The sequence below is a fragment of the Pseudorasbora parva genome, chromosome 2 (assembly GCF_024679245.1).
Source record: "Pseudorasbora parva isolate DD20220531a chromosome 2, ASM2467924v1, whole genome shotgun sequence".
Taxonomy (NCBI): Eukaryota; Metazoa; Chordata; class Actinopteri; order Cypriniformes; family Gobionidae; genus Pseudorasbora; species Pseudorasbora parva.
In genome coordinates, this window is record NC_090173.1 from 14386481 (window position 1) to 14411816 (window position 25336).

A 25336-nucleotide genomic window follows, 5' to 3' on the forward strand; every position below is an offset into this window, starting at 1 on the left:
TAATTAATTAGATTTGGAAAATAAAAAAGTGTGTGAAATATAATTATATGCGTTCAACAAGGTAGCCCAATAACCAAAACGACATAACAGGCAATGCCCCTGACACCGCCGAAGTGAAAAAAAAAAAAAAAACACCAAATATGTTTTAGGCTGCTCAGTCAGGTGCTCGCTTAAGCCTAGTTCACACTGCCCGATTTTTGCCCCGATTTTGAGTCGCCGACAGGTTTTGTGAAATCGCCGACAAATGCCCGAGATCACAGGCAAATCGGTGCTCGTGCACGCGAGTGACAATCACGCAGTATGAATAATCAAAGACGCGATCAGAGAGAATCGCCGACGAGTCGCCGACGCCTGTGAGATATTTGGCATGCTTAATATCTGGACCTGTCGGCGATTGAAACTCCTGCTGTGTGAAATGAGTTCTGACTGAAAATTACACCGACAGCCAATGAGAGAGTGAGATACAGGGCAGCAGGAGGTTCAGGGAGGAGTTATAGAGCAGAATTTCAGTATTTTAATAGATATATTTACAATTCTATCAAACAGAAACAAAGGCCAAACATTTGCACATCCAGCCACAGCAGCAGCACATTAAATAATTATTTATTTACCTCAAACTGTCTTTGCAGAACAAAATCCTGGCTCCCTCTGTCTCTCCAACAATTTCTTCCGCCATAATCTTTTTTCTTTTTCTCCACAAATCAGCGCAAATACAATTTGAAGCAAACTTTGTGCAGTTTATCATTTTTAATAACAATTCCAAGTCTCGCGCGAGAACTCCGGTCTGACGCACGTGTGATCTCGCGTTGTTTACTTGTCACATCGCACGTGTGTTTGGGAAACGTAGTTTGCACACCGGAGAGCGAGAGAGTTGTCGGCGATTCTTCCTCTTGTTCAGTCATGCAGTGTGAACTCCTCTGTCGTCAAACCATCGTGCAGTGTGAACACAGCAGTGACTGAATGATAGCCCAGATAGTCATGCAGTGTGAATAGAGCAGTGACCCGACGAGTTTGAAAATCGTGCAGTGTGAACTAGGCTTTACTCAGTAGGCTACGCGCTGAATGCTCGTGGCAAAATGGCTATTGGGTTTAACAAACCAGAAATAGAAGATCCTCCAATAACCAACAGATCTGGTGTTTGGTGAACTTTGGATTCTTGGTAAGCTATGATGGTGTTGGCAAGATTGATGGATTAAAAAACAACGGTATGTCGCATTTGCTGATGGTACAGCAGCGGGAATAATTCATGTCATGTCAATCAAAGCCGACAACAAGACGATCTTGTTGTCTTTACGCCGACAACAAGACGATAAAAAGGAGAAACAGCCACAAACTATCCCACAAACTATCCCCGCAGCATTTAGACAGACATTTCCAACTTATTCAAATGGCAAAAGACATCACCGCGGCGAGTGGTCCATTTATAGCCGCGGATATGAGCCCTAACGCCCGTTTCACACATACTCCGTCTGCAGTGCGTGTGCGGTGCGTATTTTTTCCCGTACCCATGTTAACGGATCACAGCTTTCAAACTGCACGCGGGTGCTGTCCGTCAGTCCGTTCCAGGAGCGTTGCGTCTGCAGCAGTGCACGGATCGTTTGCGTACCGAGTCTATTTTTTGCTGCGCTGCGCTGCGCTGCGCTGCTGCATTAAAGTGGTAGAACATTGTTCGCATTAAAATAAACATGTACTGACGCGAAAATCTAGTAATTTCACCACAGATGCAAATCATTTAAAATATACTCTTGTTTCAAAGTCAACACATGGCTTTTTTTTTCTCTCAAGTAAAGCAACAAAACGACACCTTACCTGGCATTTAGGTAAAAAAAAGTGCCATAATGGATAGCACTCTTGGAGGTGAAAAGCAAAGTTCTTTTGACCTGCAGGATTTCTTTTAAAAGGGTGTAAAAACGAAAGAAAAGTCGAGAGTCGGCTGTTTTTGAATAGACTATTGTAAGTTTCTAATTTAAAATGTTTGTGATTTAAGGCTATAAACTATGTTTAAATGTTTTGCCACTTGTGTGAGCTAAATCTAAAGTATATAAATATGAATAAATGAATTTAATAAAATGTTGTTAGTAGGCTACGTAACCTTACTTCTATTAAAGAGTAAACAAAGAGAATTGGAATTCTGACGAGGCATGTTCAGTAAAAACTTTTGGATTTTAAATAAAAAATAATGAATAAATGCTGTGTTTGTGATAAGCAACAGCGGATCAGTTGCGGACTGCAAACGCAGCTTATGTAAAGCACTACAGGGTGTGGGGCTCCTGCAACACGCACCGCACACGCTAATGTAAAGAGCTAATGTCTTATTCCTGTAACTACATAGAAGATGGGTAAAATCATACAAAAAAAAATCATACTTTGTTAGTTTTAATAAAAAAATAATTAAAAAAGGTAATTTCTGCCAATTTTTTCTTTTTGCTGTATCTAAAACATACCGAACCGTACCGAACCGAACCGTGACACCAGTGTATCGTATCGAACCGAACCGTGAATTTTGTGAACCGTTACACCCCTAATATATATATATATATATATATATATATATATATATATATATATATATATATATATATATATATACATATATATATATATATATATATATATATATATATATATATATATATATATATATATATATATATATATATATATATATATATATATATATATATATATGTATATGTATTTTATAAATGTCAGTGGTCCAGCTTTTGTCCAGCAATATTCTCAAATGTCAGGATTGCACAACTGCAAACATGGCTCTTTTATTATGAATTGACCAGGTAATAACAGTACAGATGATAATGCATCTTCTAGAAGAGCCCAATTGATCCTTGTGGAAGAAAGAAAAGGTTTGTTGATCTTGCTCAAATACTGGTAAAAATGGCTAAATTCAAGTAGAGTGTATGTTGGAGCACTTTTCACGTCAGGTACAACTACAATATATACATACTATTTGATTGTGACGCCAGACATAAAAAAGGTCAAAAAATTAATTTAAACACTTTGAAATGTCATTTAACAACTGAAACTTGTTTAAACACATTGTTCATGAAACATCTGAAGGTAACATTGAGTACTGGAGGCCGTAATCGCCACAGTAACGCTATATGCGTGTGTATTTGGCTCTGTATTTCAATCCTTCTTGCGTTTCTGATTGTCGACTGATTGAATACCTCCTCATTTTCCCTGATATTACTAATAAAATCTCACCTGTTCTGTCCTCTGTGCTTCTTATTAGAACTGTGGATATATTTGGGGTATAAAGGCTGAAATGGCCCTTCTCTGAGCTCACAGTTTGATCTCAGAGCGCTTTTATTATATGCCTCAGTGGTATTAAATGAACCCCGATTTTGGCTGCAAGATACGGCAGTGATCATTCATTTGCACAAGCAATGCAGCCTCTTAGGAATTGTGGGCCTTCAAAAGATGCCACCGTGTTTTAATATTCATTGGTACAAGGAACCGTCTTGGTTTGTCTGTGTGTTCTGATACGAATGCAAAGAGGTTTCTCCTAGACATTCGGCCCTCACTCATGAATAATTTGATCAATCTTGCAACCCCTGAAAATTGAGCTTGTTTGCTATGAATGACTCAGAAGTGTTTGCCCCTCATCCATCCATACTCACTTTCTTTCTCTCGTTTTTTTTTACAGGGATTTCCTTCCCAGAGGCTCAGGCATCGTCACCCGCAGGCCTCTCATTCTGCAGCTAGTTAACAACAAAGCTGGTGAGTGTGTTAATGAGCACAACCAAACAAATCCTTCTCAGGTACGTAATATGCATGCGGATCGTTGAAACCACATGCTTTCATGCTTCTTCATACACGGTGCCCATATTTAGTATGACAAAAAAAAAAGTGTCACATCAAATGACACATCATGGACCCTATGAAATCCATTTTATTTAACAAACCAACCATCTCCATTGACTTTGCATTGTGTGAAGCGGCCTCCTTGTCTTTTCCTGACTTATAACAAAAAGCAGAACAATGTCTAAAGGCTGATATGTGACAGGGTGTACAGCAAACAAGCTAAAAAACAAACCGCCTAAGTAATTTTTTTTAAGCCTAATAAACATCAAAATTAATAGCTTTCAATTTTGAAGCTATCAGTGATTTTGGCCTTCATTCATAAAAATTCAACAAATCTTTAAAATATAAATTCTGCATTCATTTGGAGAGTAACTGTGAAACTATTACAATATAAAAATGTAAAAAACTTTATGCCTGGTTCAGACTACACGATATTAGCCCGAATTTGGCACGATCTGTTTGACGTAAGGTGTCGTAGGGATTCGTAAACGATAACGGACGTCGGGACGCAAGAATCAACGTTTCATCTCGTATAGTGTGTCATAGTATACGACAACCGAATCCGCGTCTGCGATAGTTCATGACGTCACGACAGAAAGACTAGCATGTTTAATTTTTTTTTGCGGTCCTTCACGACGGGTTCTGTCACGTGTGACGCTGAGCAACCGGAGCACAGATAGTTTTCGTACACAGCTTTCAAACACGGCGAAACGCGTGAGCGATGATGGAGCGGGAGCGGCTAACTTTAGGTGGAATTGTAAAATGGAGGAAAGGTTCGTGGAGTTGTGGCAACAGTACTCCTGCCTGTACGATGTGTCATCGACGGACTACCACAACCAAATAAGAAAAATGCTGGCGAACGCTAGCGGAAGCCCTTCAGGTACCCGGTGAGTAACGTTACTGGAATGTAAGCTTAAAATATGTTTTATATGTTGTGGTGGCAAGCTTTTACTACTGGCTAATAACTAAATATTTAATATAAAAAGAACATTTTTTACCTCAAGTTCTCTGTGGAGGATTGACAGCCCATAATGTCCTCTTCCAGCAAGCCAAGAACATGTTCTTTGTTGGGTTTTCTTTCTATTTTTGCGCTTTTCTAAACATAAAACAGCCAAAACACGCTGCTTCAGACATCGTTTGTTTACGCTCTTGTTTCTTAAAGTCAATGACATCACGCACATCGTGACAACAAGCGATGATTGGTCGAGTAGCAACGTGTAGTCTGACATGTTTCTAGTCCAGGACACGACAAGATTTTAGGAGTAAAAATCGCGTAATCTGACACATTTACTATCGTAACAGACAAAAATATCTTGTAGTCTGAACCAGGCATTAAGAAAAATGGTGTGATTAATAATTTGTTTTAATTGATTGACAGCACTAGTGAAAATATCAATATGTAATATAATGCAAATTTTTTTGTTTTTGAAATTTTTTCCTCTAGAGTTCTTTTTTTAAACTAACTTATCAAGTTCATGCATGACAGTATTTTTTTTTAATGTTAATATTTCCGTCACTGTTGGACATGTTGGAAGCGAAGACTTGGATGTATCTTCAGGAGGATTCTTTCTTGAGAGCGTGTGCTGTCTCTAGCTGCAGTCCAACAAGTCTACTAAGGCCGTATACATTGTCTCCCCTGCCCCCTAAAAATGTATATAAACTACAAAGCAAATGGGTGACGACCAAAACAAAAGCATGTAAACGAAGTATCGGGTAAAGGAACCCGCCCCAGACTAGAGTATCACCAGTCCCAATCCAATCAGGATAATGATTCAAAAAAGGGACAGAGGCTCCAGGAGCCATTAAAGACAAAAGGTGTTATTCTCAGTAATCTTGCTCATTTGACTCACAGTAAAGAGAACAGGAACTGGCAGAAAACTCTTGCTTAACAGAATAATTCATCTGACGTCACCATCTTTACTTTAAAGGCTGAATAAAATGTACTTCCCTTAGTTTTAAGAGGATTCTTACATTTGTAATCCCACACTGGTCAAATTGTGTTATTGCAGGCCCTTCATTTTTTTATTTTTCACTCTTCATTTTTATTGTCGACGTTGTTGAGGTGCTCACTTGCCCATCGCGATGCGTGCCTACCGGCGCGTTTTCAGTTCGTTCTCATGGAAGCTCAACTTCCATAGGAATTCATTGAAAACACTCGCTTTCTCCACTCCGTTATGAACGTGCGCATTTTACTTTCGGTTTAGAGTTAGCGATTAAAAAAGTGTTGTCTACATTGTGTCGTATCTTGAACTTGAACTTGTCACGCCGATTACCCGGTGGGGAAATTTCCTCGCCGTCCCTAGTTTGTTGTTTTCATGAACACATAATGTGCATGACATTTCACAAATTTGCACGGAGTAGTCAAAGTAGTTTGCAAGGAGACGATAAAGGTATCATTTTCAAAAACTTCGAAACCCGTTTTCATTAGTTTCCGTTTTCAGGTTCCCAAAACGCAGTTATCGTGTACTGTATATGAATGGCCAAAACTTTGCCAATCCGACTTTGACAAGTTCCATGACATTCCACATTATGCATAAACATGCTTTATTGCGTTCCAGTTTGAAAACAATAAAGAACAGTTATTTATTGCAGTTCATGTTGCTAGTTGCACAATAATGACACGCTTAATCTTTAACTAACAATGGCATTTCATTCCGATTTCATACACCAGGCAGTTCTCCTCTGAAAATTCCCCTCCTAAAATGTACATCTCTCAGCCACTTTACTAGCAATTATCATTCATATTGCTTTCAGTGTGAGGTACTGTAATGTAGCGAGGACATGGAAGTGCAGATGGAGAATTAATTCGGACGGAAAGACATTACAGAACAAATTATCTCCCAAATGAGTGTAATTGACCGTAAAGGAGAACATAATAAAGCTGTGTTCTGCTTCTAAACGCGTAATGTCGGTGGATGATTCACATGATTGGGAATCGAGAAGCCGCTCTTATAAAGACCCAGTTCCATTTTGAATTAATACTATTTTGTTTGGTTCGGTTAATGTTTAATAAACGTCTGCAATCTTCCACTGTTGTAGACACAACAGGGGCTCCAGACTAACATTTGATAGCGGTAGCACCGGCGCCACTACAGATTGGTGGCACCAGCTCCTGATTCGGTAGAGCTGGGGGGATTTTCAATCATAATGGCAATTTAATAACATTTACATTTAGTAACTAAAAGTTACATAGTACAAAACACATAGTTACTAAAAATAGTACATGTTTATTTCTTGGCAATGTGCATTTGATAGTAAAGCACTGAGCTTGAGTTGAGATGCAGTTAAAATTAACTTTTAGTAACAGCAGTAACCTGTAAAAACTTTTACATGGAAATTGTACATGTTTAAAAATCATTCAAAAGAACATTTTAAAGGGAATGGTTCACCCAAAAAATGAAAACTACCCCATTATTTCCTCGCCCTCAAGCCATCCTAGCTGTATATGACGAATACAATCAGCGTTATATTTAAAAATGTCCTGTCTAATCCAAGCTTAATAATGGCAGTGAATAGGAGCCCAACATTTGAAGGCCAAAAAAGTGCATCCATCCATTATAAAAGCACTCCACACAGCTCCAGGTGGGTTTAATTTCAATTTATAACGTGTTAAATATGGATATTTTCTTACACATATGCATCACTTTGCTTCAGAAGGGCTTTATTAACACTCTGGAGCCGTGTGTACACAAGTGCCAAAACCTTTACCAAGTTTCGTACTCTTCCGATGAAGGAAAACGGGAGTGCACCAGAGGGTTATGGTTTTAGTTTTAGTTACCTATAATAACCCTGGTGTCAAGTGCTTACATTTTATGCCATTGAAAGGGTTTAGCTTTAAAGGAAAAATATACCACTATGTGGTTTTCATGTCTAGCGTGCCTTGATGCTGAAATGTCGTCCGTCCATCTCCCTATCACCCTAAACCAGACTCTCTATCTCTCCATCTCTCTGTCTGAAGAATATGCTGAGTTCTTGCACTGCAAAGGGAGGAAGTTCGTGGACTTTGATGAAGTCCGGCAGGAAATTGAAGCAGAAACCGACAGGATTACAGGGTCCAATAAGGGCATCTCTCCTATTCCCATCAACCTCAGGGTGTACTCTCCGAACGGTAATACAACACAAGGCTCCCTAAGACCACTGCTTTCCTCAGTCCACACTCGTAATCTCGGCAGACGTTGTTAAAATGTCACCTCTCTCTCTCTCTCTCTCTCTCTCTCTCTCTCTCTCTCTCTCTCTCTCTCTCTCTCTCTCTCTCTCTCTCTCTCTCTCTCTCTCTCTCTCTCTCTCTCTCTCTCTCTCTCTCTCTCTCTCTCTCTCTCTCTCTCTCTCTCTCTCTCTCTTTTCAACAGTATTGAATCTGACTCTCATTGATTTGCCTGGTATGACCAAGGTTGCAGTGGGCGACCAGCCGGTAGACATCGAGCACCAGATTCGAGACATGATTATGCAGTTCATCACTAAGGAGAGCTGCCTGATCCTCGCCGTCACCCCGGCCAACACTGACTTGGCCAACTCGGATGCCCTCAAGGTGGCTAAGGAGGTGGACCCTCAAGGTGAGAAATGTTGGGAGGGATGAAATACAGAGAGGAGGTAGTTAAGAGTTTAACCTGTGGCATAGAAACCATAGTGATTTCCACTTTATGAGCGAATCATTCTTTTTAATGAATCCCAAATGCTCTGCTTGTGAATCAACTTGAACTGGTACTGCAATCACTTTCAAATGACTGTAGAGCAGTGTATCTTCCTCCCTCCACCCCCCACCCAAGACTCGAGGTTGCAAGATAAGCTGCAGGATCAGCAGGAGTGTTTGTAGCTGCAGCTGTGGTCACTAGAGCAGAGCTGGCAACCCAGATGCCAAAACACTTCTGACTTCGTGATTGGTCGATAGGTGGAGGGCGGAGCTTCAGGCCAAAACACAACTTGACAACATCAACATCAGTTGAGGGCTGCAACAACAGCTTTTAAATGACAGTATCCGGAACAAGACTGCTGTTTTCAGTGATATAAGGATTTGAAATTAACACGATTTCTTAATGTCTAGTGACATATCAGGGCCATTTTATGATTCATTGAAATACATTTCTTACATATTGTTCCTTTAAGAATCCTGCTCAAGTAATCAACTGGAAAAGTCTCGAAAAAGTTATGGAAACTAACTGGTCAATGGAGCGGGAGCTCTGTGGAGAGAACGCAAGCCCTGACGTTGTTGTTAATGTGTTTCTGTTTGTATTTCAACAGGAGTGCGTACCATTGGTGTGATTACTAAACTAGATCTAATGGATGAGGGTACAGACGCCCGGGATATCCTGGAAAATAAACTCTTACCGCTGCGTAGAGGTGAGCAGTTTGTACTTTACACAATCACATTACAGGAGTGTAATCTACTGTCAATGTCTTATCATTTATGAGTCATGTTATGGGTTAGTGACTACTATAGTGATACAATACTGTTTAAAAGTTTGGGGATGGTAAGATTTTTGAAAGAAGTTTCTTATGCCCAACCAAGGCTGCATTTATTTGGCAGTAAAACGCATATGGTGTACTATTATTACAAATGTTTTCTAATTTATTCCTGTGATGGAAAAGCTGCATTTTCAGCATTACTCCAGTCTTCAGTGTCACATGATTCTTCAGAAATCATTCTTATATGCTGATTTGATGCACAAAAAACCCCCCAAAAACATCCATTATCAGTGTTGAAAAAAGCTATGCTGCTTCATATTTTAGTCAAAACCATGTTGCATGTTTTAGGATACTTAGATGAATAAAAGTTTAAACGAACAACATTATATTACAATGTAATATAATTAATATAATATAATATAGTTTTAATAAATAAATATATATATATATATATCGTGGATTTATTAGCAGCGATATATTAGCAGTATTGCAAGACTCCTGTTGACATATTTGTTCCATTGCATGGGGTATTGCTCTGGCACAGGCTATTTAATGTCATTGTCCTTGCCCCAGGTTATATTGGTGTAGTGAACCGAAGTCAGAAAGACATTGATGGCAGGAAGGATATTCGTGCTGCACTGGCAGCAGAAAGGAAGTTCTTCCTGTCCCATCCCAGCTACAGACACATGGCTGAAAAAATGGGAACGCCGCACCTGCAGAAGACCCTCAACCAGGTAGGAACACATCACTGGCCATGGCATTGCGCAAAAAACTGGAGTATGCTTATGGACTTTAAAGGACTTTGTTTGCTGAATGCCACCCTCTGTTTTGTGCAGTTGTGTTTACACATCACATTCTCACTTCCTTTTCTTCTCTTTTTAGCAATTGACCAACCACATCCGGGACACGCTACCTGGCTTGCGCAGCAAACTCCAGTCTCAGCTTCTCTCTCTGGAAAAGGAGGTGGAAGAGTATAAGAATTTCCGCCCGGATGACCCTACGCGAAAGACCAAGGCTCTGCTGCAGTGAGTGCAGTGACGTGACTAGCGTCTCTAACTAAAAGCAAATTCTAGGCTAGGACAGATGTTTTATAACTTTGAGTACTGCCTTCAGGATGGTCCAGCAGTTTGGAGTGGACTTTGAGAAGTGCATCGAAGGGTCCGGAGACCAGGTGGACACAGCTGAGTTGTCTGGAGGTGCCCGAATTAACCGAATTTTCCACGAGCGCTTCCCCTTTGAGCTAGTCAAGGTAAAGACTTCTATTTTCAACAGAACACTCGGTTTTGTCTGCTTTTGAACTCATCGTTTGTCTGAATGATTGTAAGGGTCTAGAATCCAGCGAATACTACTTTGATCTTAAGATAACAAGTCACAACAAGTTCCCGGAGAACCCAATATGCCACACAGGTGCAGTGGCAAGTCCCTGTTGTGAAGTCTCTCTTTCTCTTTCAGATTGTGTTTGATGAGAAGGAGCTCCGGAGAGAAATCAGTCACGCCATTAAGAACGTCCATGGTGTCAGGCAAGTGGTGTCCCATTGACGGCAGGCGCTTGTCAGCCCTGCAGTCCATACGGTGGCATTAAAGCCACGGCACTTCTTATATCCTCTGTTCACTGCCTAATCCCTCACTCGTTCACTCTAACCACACACTTTCTTTCTCTTTCGTGTCCTATGGTAAGGCCATGTCCTATGGTAAGGCGCGATCACTTGCATTTTTTCCTGACAACAACAGAAACAACTTAAAATACTCCATCATTTTGGTCATACAGATTAAAGTAATACATCATTTGAAACTGTAAAAGCTCTTTTATTTGTGTGAACTCACAATAACAACAAAACGTTGTGCATTTGTAAAATTACGAAAATAAACGGGATGTTCTTTCTGCCATCTTGAGCATAAAAATGTACAAAAATTGCATTGTTAGGCATTGTTGAGAGAGAAACACACAGGTAGGTCACAATGGTGTGTAAGTCACACTTTATTATTACATTTAGAAATAATGTAAGGTACTTGTAAATAAAAAAATTGGAACATTCACAAACATAAAATTATATAATTTTGTATTATTAGTTCCCTAAAAATGAAATGAAATATAAAAATGAAAATATGGCAAAGAAAATGATTGTTCATTCTCTCTCCACCGTTTGTTCTATTATGGTTAGTGGCACATTATTTTTCGCAGTGTTTGCTCATTATGAGGCAAAAATATCGAACATGATTAAAAAACGTAGCATCAGTGTTGGCTCAAATCCTTCTCAAATCACTTTAACTACTCACCTGTTGTAATTGAGACCAGCTCATGCAAGTCAAAGTCAAAACAGAGACCCGAAGAAGATCGAATCCAAGACAAGACATGCTCTGCCTTGACAAGACTAAGACAATGAAAATATAATCTAGAACTCAGACCCAAGGACCAAGAAAATGAAGACCAAGACCATAATATTGTGGTCTTGGACTTGAGGACTAAGACCATGAAAATGTGATCTTGAACTCGAGGACCAAGACCATAAAATTGAGATCTTGGACTCAAGGACATTGACCAAGGAAACATTATTTTGAACTTAGATTTGAAGACAAAGACCAATACCATTATATTGTGGACAGGGACTCAAGGACTAAGACCATGAAAATGTGATCTTGAACTTGAGGACCAAGACCATAAAATTGAGATCTTAGACTCAAGGACCATGACCAGGAAAACATGGTTTTGAACTCAGTTTTGAGGACAAAGACCAAGGCCATAATATTGTGGACAGGGACTCAAGGACTAAGACTATGAAAATGTGATTTTAAACTCGAGGACCAAGACCATAAAATTGAGATCTTGGACTCAAGGACCATGACCAGGAAAACAGGGTTTTGAGGACAAAGACCAAGGCCATAATATTGTGGGCAGGGACTCAAGGACTAAGACCATGAAAATGTGATCTTGAACTCGAGGACCAAGACCATAAAATTGAGATCTTGGACTCAAGGACATTGACCAAGGAAACATTATTTTGAACTTAGATTTGAAGACAAAGACCAATACCATTATATTGTGGACAGGGACTCAAGAACTAAGACCATGAAAATGTGATTTTGATCTCGAGGACCAAGACCTTAAAATTGAGTTCTTGGACTCAAGGACCATGACCAGGAAAATGTGATCCTAATCTCAAGGACCAAGACATGTGAAAATATGGTCTTCATCTCAGATTTGAGCCCAAGACCATGAAAGAAGTAGTTTTGGGCTCAGAATCAAGGACCAAGGCCAAGCCCATTAAATTATGATCTTGAACTCTGAAGACCAAGACCGTGAAAATTTGATCTTGGGGTCACAATTGAGGACCAAGACCATTGAACTTAAGGACCAAGACAATGAAAATATAGTCATGGGCTCATAATCGATAACTTTGACCAAAATCATTAAAATATGGCCTTGTACTTGGACTCAATGGGTGCATGTGGATGGTCTTGTCAGATTCAAACATTTTCTTGACTCAAACGAGCTGGTCTTGACTATGGCATTTTTACATTTTACATTCTTCTGCTTACCGAGTTTCTGCAATTGGAATTAGCATCAATTAGTCTGCGATCTGGGTATCTCTTGTGAGACCCTCAAATATTTGTCTCCGACCGCAAAAACTGCCATGAGGGCATGGCCTAAAGTGATTCGTAAAATCACTGAAGAATCCTGTCTCTGAAATGTTTAATTGAATTCTTTTTCCCCACAGCAAGCCACGCTCATCTGTCCGTTTATTATTTCGGATTCTGTCTCTAGTCTTTGTGAGCTAATCCGATGTCTTTATCCTCTTCTTTCCCTTCACCTCACCTTCAAGTATCCTATTTTCACTTGATTTCACTTCTATGGTGTTTAATTCTCACGTCATTGTCACAAATATTTGTCTTTGAGTTATTTTTTTGCCACTTTTGTCGTTTGTTTTCTTTCACCTCACTGTTTGTCTCCGTCCTCTTACGTCCTGCTGTCTGTTTGTCCTGTGCGTTCTCAGAACTGGGCTGTTCACTCCAGATCTGGCGTTTGAAGCCATCGTGAAAAAGCAGATCATTAAGCTGAAAGAGCCCTGTCTGAAATGTATCGATCTGGTTATTCAGGAGCTCATCAACACATTCAGGCAGTGCACCAACAAGGTACTGCAGTACCCCAGCCTGGCCACAGGGGGGGCTTCCTGTGAGGGGGTCACACTACACCTGAGACAAACAGACTGTGCTTTCAGCCAAAAGCACAGAGGGACAGTTAGAGGTTGAGCGATAGTCTTCGGGGAGCGTGTTTGCGTGTCGGTGTGGCCCCCTCGGCCCCCCTCCTCAACTGCCTTGTGGGCTGGCTCTGCTGTCGTGTGTTGGGGTGTTGTGACAGTCTTGTGATAAGTAGATGAACCGGGAATGACACTCTCTGGTCATCTGCTGGTCTAAAAGGGAAGAGCCGTAGGTCCGCAACATCCTGCTTAATCTCTGTAGCCAAGGGTCAAAATTAAATGTTAGGGCTGTTGAGGATCATTCACACCAAGTCCGAAATACACATCAAATAAAGATCGTGGGATCGTTCCACGATTCTAGTGAATTTATTTATTTTTTTCTTTTGAGGAAGTAACCGATCATCCTTTGCTGGGGTTAGTCCACTGAAGGCAAGTTGAATGTAGATCCATGGTATTGATATAATCCAAGGCGAACAAAACAAGACAATGACTGACGTCTTGACTGAGAACAGACATTAATCTATAACCGTGAACCAGACTTGACCTGACTTGACATCACCAAACAAGCCATAAATGGAAACATGAGGGCTATTTATACAAAAAGGAGTCACAATGAACCAACAAAAACGTGACGCATGAAACAAGGAACCAATCAGAACGAGAAAGCGCAATTGGGAAAGCAATGACATGACAAACAGGAGAACATGAAACATGGTTATGAAAACTAAAATAAAAGGGGGGAAAAAGCACAAAACTGACGTTAAATGTGCTTCTTTAACTGCATGCTGACATATGAACCTCCAGGCCTTCTCACGAGACTTTTCCTTGTGAAAAAGAAGTAAAATCAGAGTAACTGTTTTTGGTTTGTGTCGAGTTGTAACATGACAAAATAAATGCCTTGTCATTTAGAAAATAAGACCTCTTCAATCAATTCAGTCTTTAGACTGATTTAAACTGTTAACTCATGAGTCGGAGGATGTTTTTTTCAACCCTTTCCACCACTTTGGTTTAGTGGTCTTTTTAAGATTAGAGTCATTTTGACTGATTTAATTACAAAGAACCAGTGTAATTTGTCCACAAACTTGACCGTACCGGTTGTGTATGTTGTGTTTTTGCTTGCACACATGTTGTGTGTGCAGAAAGTCTCATTCTGGCTTTCTTCCTCATTCCCAGCATAGACTGCTGTTTGTCAGCTCCGTAGTGCTGTAGATTCAGTCGAATGGTATTTTAATGTGGCATTTTCTCCTCATCGGCTGGACAGAGCTATTAAAGTCGGCATGACATTCAAAAAAACAGATCTATTTTCTAAATGCAATCTTTTTTTTGAGCTCGTAATGTTTGAACAAAATGTCAAAACTGGACCTTCCGGTGAAAACGAAAGAAGTATTCGGGTCTTCTCCAATCATTTAGTCCATTTTAAACCTTTTGGGAGCAACGTCCACAAAATTCAATCAACAAAATCCAATCAACGGCCGATGCACAGAAGCAAGTCCCCGTCCTACATTTTCAATTTTCCAATAAACTGTTTCATTTGGATGTACATCACAATACGGAAGAAAATTAATTTTGCGACCTCCGTTTTGCCGCAACTTTAAAGGATTAGTTCACTTTAAAATGAAAATTTCCTGATAATTGAATCACCCCCATCTCATGCAAGATATTCATGTCTTTCTTTCTTCAGTCGAAAAGAAATCAAGTTTTTTAAGGAAAATATTTTCTTATTTTTCTCCATTATAATGGATTGCAATGGCAGCCAACGGAATAAAGGTCCAATTCAATGCAGTTTTAAAGGAAAGGCTTCAGAGCCTCTGCACGATCCCATCTGAGGAATATGGTCTAATCTACCCAAACCAGAAAAAATTAAATGTATATACTTTTTAACCACAAATGCACGACTTCGGTGTTGTGATTCATTATGGCGTATAACAACATCACGTTGGAAAGGTCATAGCCGTAACGTTGTTGGACAGTGTTGAGAAACTCCATCTCTCATGTTCACCTCCAACTTTAAAATCATACAACATCGTTGTTTTACCTTTATTTTTATAAAGGGCATTTGATATAGTCTTTGCATATTAGTTTTAACTTTAACACTGGCTCAACTTTCCAACACACACATACATATTCATTGTTTTTTATTCTATTTTTGTATATAAGTTTTGTTTAAATGGCCGATGGTTTCGCTAGAAAAGACCCTTCCTCAGATGGGATCGTGCAGAGCCTCGGAAGCCCTTCCTTTGAAACTGCATTGATTTGGACCTTCAACCATTGGTTGCCATTGAAGTCCATTATATGCAGAAAAATCTGAGTGTTTTCCTCAAAAAACGTAAATTCTTTTCGACTGAAGAAAGTAAAACATGAACATCTTGGATGAGATGGGGGTGAGTAAATTATCATGAAATTTTCACGTTGAAGTGATCTAATCCTTTAACTCTTTCCCCGCCAAACACAGAATCTTCCGTTATCTTTGAGAAAACGCTTCCAGGTCCAACACAGAATTTTCCGGGTTTCTGTGTTTTCACTGTGAGATGCTAGGGGGCGCTATTGCACAACCCCTGAATGAGAACAGAATCTCCTGATCTAAACACAAGTGATGAAGACTCAGAAAAGCGAGCGATCGCATGTAAGCAGATGCATTTGAAAAATAACGTGATCGTCAACATTAAACAGCATATGAATCAAAACTATCTAATGTTACTGAATTAAATGTGGAGCCAAGACGAGCTCTAGGACTGTGTAAGCATTAGGAGTGTTGATGGACTCGATCTACTCCATCTGGGTTTGATCGTCGCTTTAAATCTGATCTGGAAACAGTTTTTCACAAAAACGTGATTTTCTCCGCTTTTTGTACAAAATTGCTTTTTTTATGAAACCTACCCATATTCAAATGTTGAGAAAAAAAGGAATGCAGGAAGATAGAAAACGTTTGGCTTTTCTCTAGGGTATATTTATTGTGATGAAAAAAACGCATAACTCATGGATGTGAAAACCCGCGGCTCCCCCTTTTGGATCTCACTTTTGTATCTGTTAATAGAGAAGCTATGATTAATCAACTAAAAGTTTCCTCTCTTTTTATTCTTCCCCTTCTCCATGCTCTCTTCTGCCTTCTTTCTCTTTTTTCCGTCCTCTTTTAACACCTCCACACTTCTTCTCCTCCCCCTCCCCTGCCCAACGGCATCACCCTGACCCCTTCAGAACGGGGTTGTTCACCCCTGACCTTGCCTTTGAGACTATAGTGAAAAAGCAGATCCGCAAACTGAAAGAGCCCAGCCTGAAATGTGTGGACCTGGTGATGTCCGAACTCACCACCCTCGTCAGGAAAAGTGCCAACAAGGTAACCAGGAGCGTATCGAGAAAAGAGGCGGAGCCCAATAACAAAAAACTCCTCCTCCCTCCGTTCCCACGCGCCGCCGCCCACCTGCCCTATCAGCTTTCCACCTCAAATCAGCCCCGCCCTCTCCGCCACACCCATTGTGCGTCTGGAATGTGTTCGTGTCACTCATGTCCGAAGTTGGTGTTCTGTTTCATAATGAGCCTTACATTTCCATAGTCCCTGTGAACTCCAACAAATTGCATCCAGATTGCTTGGGTGTTTCTAAGTTGAATCAGCTTTAGAGCCCCAGTTCCAGTCATTGTCAGTGCCATATCACTTCCTCTCGCTCTTTGTTGCTTTAGTAGAGCATCAGTTAACCTGAACCACAGGCTGTAAAAGTAAACAAAAAAAAAAGCATAGTGACAGACGGTTTGCCAACTGCTCCAGACACAAAAGGCTGCTGCTGTTGTCATAGCAACAAAGAATCGCTCCCCTGCCATCTTGTGGTCGTAGGAGGAACCGCAGTGCAATACTTGTGTTGATTCTGTCTTCCCTCCCCAATGTCCCATGTTTTTTCCCCTTAAATTTTCACATCCTTTCCTTCTTTTCACTGTTTCACTCTCAGATTTGGAAGAGTATTGCATGATTTTTCATCTCAAAAAGTAAATATTTCCTGCACTTCACAACATATGTGTTAACCCAAAATAATTGTATCACTTAAGATTGATAAGTTTTATTGACTAGGGATGGGAATCGTGAAGAATTTATCGATTCTAGTTCCAATTTCATTTTTAAATGATTATTTTAAAACATTTGAGGAAGCACCAAATTAATGATCCTATACTATATTGTTACATAAATTATTTTGGGGGGAAGCCATTATACATATATATAGAAGTAAACGTTACTGTAGTGTGAAGCAGAGCAGGACCGAGTGTTGAGGAGCTGAGCAAGGCCGCTGGAGCGACTGATACACAAACACACGCCTCGCGAGCAGCGGGACTTTTATTATGACGGGACACAGTCGCCGGCACCATTTCCGCTTTTCCGGTGTCATGAGTATGAGGTAACGCAGCGCTGTTTATCATATTAGACACATTTGAGTGTGTTTAAAATGATGTTCTGATGTTACTCTGTGCGTTCCCTCAGTGGCTGCTGTGACACTTGTTCACACTGCTAAGAGGAAAGCACTTCTGCCGAATAAAACCAGAAACCGAGAGTAACGCAGATATGACGCCATTGACAGGCGACTCCCTCAGACGTCCCGGCTCCTTGGTTAAAATAGCAATTTTCTCACAATTTACAAATAGTTGGAAACATTTGGGATTTTGTAAGAACTCAACTGGACAAAATATATAACACTGGCCTGGTGGTTTTTGGATATTTTACTGCAAAAATACTACATAGTGCACCTTTAGTGTAAAATGGGTCCATATAACATAACACACAATTCTTGGTTTATTCCAAGTCTAATTTGACCAAAAAGTTCACCCAAATATTAAAATTAGCCCATGATTTACTCACCCTCAAGTCATCCTGTGTATATATTACTTTCATCTTTCAGACGAATACATTATAAAAGTTATATATAAAAAAAAAAATGTCCTGGATAACCCAAGCTTTATAACGGCAGCCCAAAAAAATTGTATCCACCCATTATAAAGTGTATCCATCCGTAAGTTGAATACGGAAGAAGGTCCACCAGAAGGTAGATATTTTACTTTATAAAGATTTAAATATGGATATCAGAAGGCCTTTATTAACCCCCTGAAGCCGTGTCGATTTCTTTCATAAAAGATGGATGTGTTTTTCTGGGCTTAATTTTGGGCTGCCATTATAAAGCTTGCATAAGCCAGAACATTTTTAATATAACTCTGATTGTAGTCGTCTGAAAGAAAAACGTCATATAGGATGGCTTGAGGGTGAGTAAATCATGGGGTAATTTTCCTTTTTGGGTGAACTAACCCTTTAATTTAGGACAAACTGTGTGTGATTCAGTGAGTGAGTCATTTAAAGTCAATGAGTTTGATTCATAAAAAAAGTTTTAACTAATCATTAAAACATAATGTCCTTTGCCTTGGTTTTATAGAAACCTTTTGTTCTCTCTGCATCAGTGTAAGAATGTCTAATAGAGAGGCCGTTAATGGAACAAAACACTCATTTTGCTGCAGTATTTTAAGTCAAGTCACCTTTATTTAAAAAGCACTTTGTACAATACAGATGATTGCAAAGCAGATTTACAGTGATAGAGAAAATAGTGTTAATTCACTTCAGTTTAAAAATAATCAATTATGAAATGAGTTCAATTCAGCTATAAAGGAACTTGATGTTGCAAACATTTTTTTTTTTTTTTTTATTTAAAGTCATATTCACAACCAGTATTCGATTCCCAACCCTAGTAACATCATCCCTTAAATTTGGTTTACTGCACATTTATTCATTCTCTGTCTATTCCTAGCTGGGAGTGAATGTTGTCTTACCTGCGCAACTTGCTTATATGCCCAAATCTGCATGCTTGTGAGTGTGAGTGTGTGCATTTCTGCTCTCTCTTGTGCACGGTGGCTTAGCTAAACCTAGTCCTCACATCAACCTGTGTTCAAAGGTCTAACTGTGGTTAGCTCCTACCACTTTTATGTCACAGAACGTGTGTGTGTGTGTTTATGTACGTGTGCGTGTGGCCATGTGTACATGCTGTAGCCTGCATCTATCTGGTGTTTTTCCCCACAGCTAGGCTCTTACCCCAGACTACGAGAAGAGACCGAGAGGATCGTCACCACTTACGTCAGAGAGAGAGAAGGCAAGACCAAGGACCAGGTGCGAGAGCAACGAGAGAAGATCCACTTTTATCACGTTGAGTTGAATTCCTTTTTCTCATTGTGTGAAATGGTCTTCACCAGGTCCTTCTGCTGATTGACATTGAGCTGTCATACATCAACACCAACCATGAGGACTTCATTGGATTCGCAAAGTATGTGAAGCATTTTGGGTTTTATTTCCCCCCTGAAAGTTTGACCCCTGACCTTAGCAGTGCTTTAGTCTTGCGTGTCCGCAGTGTAGTTTATTTAGACTCACTTAGACTGGAAGGGGCCATGCGTGGCCAACGTGCAACCAATCACAGTTGACTTTTTTCATACAGTGTTTATTTGAAACCACATTTATTTCTAAGAGCAAAGGAGAATATAATGAGTGTCTGTAGCAACTCAATGCAATAACTGCACATAATATAATAAATATTATATTATTATTGTGATAAAATGTTCATAATGTAATCATTTTCTTATTATAATACAATATTGAGCTCATGCAACCCCATACCATCAGAGATGCAGGCTTCTGAAATGAGCGCTGATAGCTACTTGGGTTGTCCTTGTCCTCTTTAGTCCGGATGACATGCTGTCCCAGTTTTCCAAAAAGAAATTCAAATTTTGATTTGTCTGACCACAGAACAGTTTTCCACTTTGCCACAGTCCATTTTAAATGAGCCTTGGACCAGAGAAAACGTCTGCGCTTCTGGATCATGTTTAGATATGGCTTCTTTTTTGACCTATAGAGTTTTAGCCGGCAACGGCGAATGGAACAGTGAACTGTGTTCACCGACAATGTTTTCTGGAAGTTTTCCTGGGCCCATGTTGTGATTTCCTTTACAGGAGCATTCCTGTATGTGATGCAGTGCCGTCTAAGGGCCTGAAGGTCACGGGCATCTAGTAGGGTTTTCTGGCCTTGACCCTTATGCACAGAGATTGTTCCAGATTCTCTGAATCTTTGGCTGATATTATGCACTGTAGATGATGATAACTTCCATCTCTTTGCAATTGTTCACTGAGAAACTCCTTTCTTATATTGCTCCACTATTTTTCACTGCAGCATTGGGGGAATTGGTGATCCTCTGCCCATCTTGACTTCTGAGAGACACTGCCACTCTGAGAGGCTCTTTTTATATCCAATCATGTTGCCAGTTGACCTAATAAGTTGCAAAGTGGTCCTCCATCTTTTCCTTATGTGTATATTTAACTTTTCCAGCCTCTTATTGCTACCTGTGTAACTTTTTTGGAATGTGTAGCTCTCATGAAATCCAAAATGAGCCAATATTTGGCTTGACATTTCAAAATGTCTCACTTTCAATTAGGCATGTGCCATTTTTCGGTAATGCGATATATCACGATAATGAATATGCCCGATATTGTTATCGTGGGCACTTCAAAATATCACAAATAATAATTTATACAGAATGCAGCGTTTACCCCGGAAACCGTGCAAACAAAAGCAAATGCGCCAGTGAAGTTTTTGAAACAGCCATTCGTTTTTTGTAATCTCAATTCATCACAGCACCTAATACTTAAAGACTTAATAGGCTATTTATTTTTAAACTTAAAGGGGGGGTGAAATGCTGTTTCATGCATACTGAGCTTTTTACACTGTTAAAGACTTGGATTCCCATCCTAAACATAGACAAAGTTTCAAAAACTAATGTTGGGCGTTTGATGGAGTATTTCTGTGTTAAAAATACTCCTTCCGGTTTCTCACAAGTTTCGGAGAGTTTTTTTCGAGTATGGGTCGGCTTGACGTCGATAGAGCGGAAGGTCCTTGTATGGGCCGTACGGGCTCTTCTCCCGGTAGGGTGCGCGTGCACGTGACTAGAGCGAGAGAGGAAATGCAAGCCCCATCAACAATGCTCTCAGCTGCAGAGCCACTCGTCCGTGAACACTTATGTCGTTATAGTCCTTGCCGCGCTCCACTTTATTCCTATGGGTGACATCAAGCAACTTCAACGCTTCAGCACAGCATTCTGGGTAGGTCTGACGTGCAAAACCGTTTTGCTTGCTACTGCTAAGGTTTAGTCGCATACAATAGTCCATAAACAGAATCATGTCCTCATAAACTGCGAGTAAACACACACAAATGTTGACAGGCCACTAAATACAGTTATTCTGGATCATATATCTATTAGCTGAGATAGCGATGGGTTTCTCCACGCTTGAGGACGTCACCGCTTTGTGCACTCGTCATTCTTTAGCTCCGCCCACACCATAAGCCTCCAGGCGCTCGTTTTTTTCCGGAAAGACTCGGTACAGCCCATATTTATTTTATAAATATAATAAAACTAAAGACTTTTCGGAGATATGAAGGATGCAATACTACTCTATAGGTACTCTATAGGTATAGAAACTGAGTGTTTCACCCCCCCTTTAAACATTATGTTTTAATCTGGACTACAACATGCCCTAATGATTAGATTCTTGTTTTTTGATTATTTGTTATTGTTCAGTAAAACTTTGAGACATACAACTACATTAGTTAACATGTTACTTCATTTTTACCAAACTGACAATGAAAAATACTTATAAAGAATTAATTATTCTAAGTAATGTTAATTTCTTAGTTACTATTTAATAACATTAAAATCAAAATAACTTTTTTAATGGACCTAAGATAAAACTAACAATGATCAGTATTTCTTAACTAACATTACCAAAAACATTATACTTTCTGTAACAAATGTAGCTGTTGCTCAATCTTAGTTAATGTATTAAATAATGAGACCTTATATTAATTTGTTACTTGCTGTTCTTTATAGCCTAATTCTTTTGCACTTTAATCTGTTTGAAAACTTTACTTTTACAGTTCTGGAAAAAGCTATTTTGATTTCTCAATGTTAAGTGGTCTCTTAATTTTTTTCCAGAGCTGTATATATTTTTGGTGCATTATTGTATTTAAACATTCAGTTATTTTTGTTATTACGAAAATAGTTATTAAAGCTGTTATGCTATGGCAACACTTTTTTTGCTACTTATGTCAATATCGTGATATGTCAATATCGTGATAAAACTTCAGCAATTAATCGCAACATGAAAAATTAATACAGGGTGTCCGCGGGGTTTTAAAAAGTATTAAAAAGTGATGAATCAAAATTGTCAAATTTAAGGCCATTAAAAGTGTTAAATGTGGTCTCAGAGGTATTATTTTTTTCCAAATTAGGTATTATTTTTTCAGACTATCAGGTGTCCTATTCTGATTTAAATTCTATCTGCGTTTAAATATTGGCTTTAGCATATCTGGGCACATAATCAAAGATCTTTCGTCTCCGGCTCAACGTGTGTTTGATGCTGACGTCATATTCAGTGGTCGTTCGGCATCATCTCAGAACACTGCGCGCTCAACAGAAGTGGCTGGCTTATGTTTTATTGTAGACTTGTTTCAAGGCATATCTTCAACGACTATCCTCATAAGAGCAATCTTAAATGATTTATATAAAGTCTAAAATAAACAAAAAGAGTTGAGAGAATGAGGCGCGATCCATCGACAGTATATAAACAGTGAGATCCGCGTGTCTGTCTGCTCTTAAAGGGACAGCAGCCAATAAAGCTTCCTGTCAGGGAACAGAGAAAATGACTCGCTGCTCTTGACTAAATAACTTTTGTAGCTTTAATAAGGATTAACTATTTAATTTATAGTTTATGCAGTGCAGACTGCATATAACTTTGATAACTTTATTAAATTTCTGTATATTTCCTAACTTTTAAGACAGGAAGGGCAGGAGTAAACATGTCATTTATTATGGGTTTATGTTAGCATTGTTTTAAGTTTACTTAAATTAAAAACTGTTATATTTTTGAAGCCTAATAATAAATGTAAAAAAAAAAATAATTAAACAAAAATCAGTAGCTGTATTAATATCAGTAATACTGGCCTTTATTCATAAAAAGATGCCAGTTAAACAAGTATTTAAAATATATTGTCTTTATGTTGTTTCTACATTAATTTGATTTACTGTGAAATTATTATATTAAAAACGTACAAAAACATTCTTTTTTTATTGTGATTAATCACAGAAAAAATGTGTGATTAATGTAGTTAAAGTTTTGAATCGATTGCCAGCACTAGTTTTTAGTATTTTGTTAAATTCAACAACTTATCACAGTTATTGAAATGTAATATTTGGCTCAGGCTTTGTTTTTGGAAAAAAAACACTAAATAACTGAATTGCTGAATTACCAATTATTAATGTAAATCAAATGTGTGTGCAGTAATGCTTCTCCTTAACATCCTTTGTGAATGTTGAGATGTATTTTACTGTGTCTGAATGATAACTTATAACAGATTTCCTCCTGGTGTCGATTCTAAATCTATTCTTTTTTGTATGTTATATATGTCAAAATCTGTGTAAATAATAGAAAGGTCGCTGATTAACACTTGCAATTCAGTGTCATGATGGTTTTAAAAAATATTCTGAAGGTAGTAAAAAAAGGTATTAAAAAGTAGTAAATTTAACTTAAGGATTGCTGTATATACCCTGTAATATCGGCACATGCCTACTTTCAACATTTATGTTATCTATATTCTATTGTGAATAAAATACATGTTTTTAATTTATTGCAATCACAATTTGTACAGTGTCCAATTTTTTTTGGAATCGGGTTTGTATCAATATATTGGAATACAAATTTTTTGGGTTGTTTGTTTTAAAAGCTATTACAATATGACACAATATTTACAGTGACACAATGACAATACATTTCTCATAATGTCATTTTTTTATTATGAGCTCAAGATTGTATTACGCTTTGATAAAAATATTGCATTTTGTAACATCTTATTACGACAATAATTGTGCAGTTATTACATTATAAGTTGCAGCGTCTCAAACAAATCTCTTGAATCGTTCAAAGCTATGAAGTTAGCATTTGCAAATATAAAATTCTGTCTATTTTTAATTTATTTATTTTTTTGGTATCAACATGGTTTGGAAGCCTCAGTACATTTGAGATCCCCGAGTTAAATTACCTTCTCTGTGATGTCCTTGGGGCATTTAAAACGTAAAAACAATATTTGGATGCATTTTATACATTTAGAAAAATTGTATAGGTAATTTCAGGATGTTTTTAACCCCCTAAAACATCTTTTGGACTGCATCTCCTGTGTACTGTCAGTGCAGTGGACTAAAATGATCAGTTTCCGTCCCTCTGCCCGTGAATTATGGGTAATGCATTGGACATAACTTAAGTGCTCTAAAATTATTAGTGCATGTCTTTGACCTCCCGTAGACAGCTAGTGTACAACTAAAGACTTGCATGTGCAATGTCTGCATGCTCAGTTGGTTACTGTAGAGTTGAGGCAAAGCTAGCCTGCAGCATCGAGCCTGTTTGACCCTGCTCGTCCTGCGTGTGCCCCCATGCGCATGTCGTGAGTTTGTCAGGGCGCCATTGTTAACGGTTCTCATGCCGTCACTTTCAGTCTTGACTTCAGACGGATGGATGACGGTACCATACCAGGGTACAGCAACAACAGGTGCGCTAGCGCCCCCTCAATCACCTAGCTACATTTAGACCAATGTTAAAGGGATAGTTCACCAAAAAAAATGTAATGTGATGTTTATCTGTTCACCCCCAGGGCATACAAGATGTAGGTGTGTTTGTTTCTTCAGTAGAACACAAATTAAGATTTTTAACTCCAACCGTTGCTCGTTTAATGCATGTCAATGGGGTGTGTTTCTATGAGAGTAAAACACAGACATATGAATCCATATTAAACCCTGCGGCTCGTGGCCATACATTGATGTCTTAAAGGTCCCGTTCTTCGCGATTCCATCTTTCAAACTTTA

The 25336-nt window shown here is 38.9% G+C and overlaps 1 protein-coding gene across 8 annotated transcripts in view; it reads left to right on the plus strand.

Moving 5' to 3' along the window:
- dnm2a (dynamin 2a) overlaps positions 1-25336 on the plus strand; it is a 75417-nt gene that overhangs the window by 26851 nt on the left and 23230 nt on the right. For 5 of the 8 annotated variants that reach the window (XM_067456819.1, XM_067456856.1, XM_067456824.1 and 2 more), the window contains exons 2-12: positions 3668-3741; positions 7784-7933; positions 8175-8378; positions 9064-9162; positions 9802-9962; positions 10111-10253; positions 10342-10477; positions 10681-10748; positions 13221-13359; positions 19465-19551; positions 19635-19705. In XM_067456819.1, the coding sequence (XP_067312920.1) occupies positions 3668-3741; positions 7784-7933; positions 8175-8378; positions 9064-9162; positions 9802-9962; positions 10111-10253; positions 10342-10477; positions 10681-10748; positions 13221-13359; positions 19465-19551; positions 19635-19705 (1332 nt within the window). Of the gene's footprint in view, positions 1-3667; positions 3742-7783; positions 7934-8174; positions 8379-9063; positions 9163-9801; positions 9963-10110; positions 10254-10341; positions 10478-10680; positions 10749-13220; positions 13360-16619; positions 16759-19464; positions 19552-19634; positions 19706-25336 lie in introns of all 8 variants that reach the window. The other 3 variants (XM_067456832.1, XM_067456812.1, XM_067456847.1) reach the window with 1 other exon arrangement.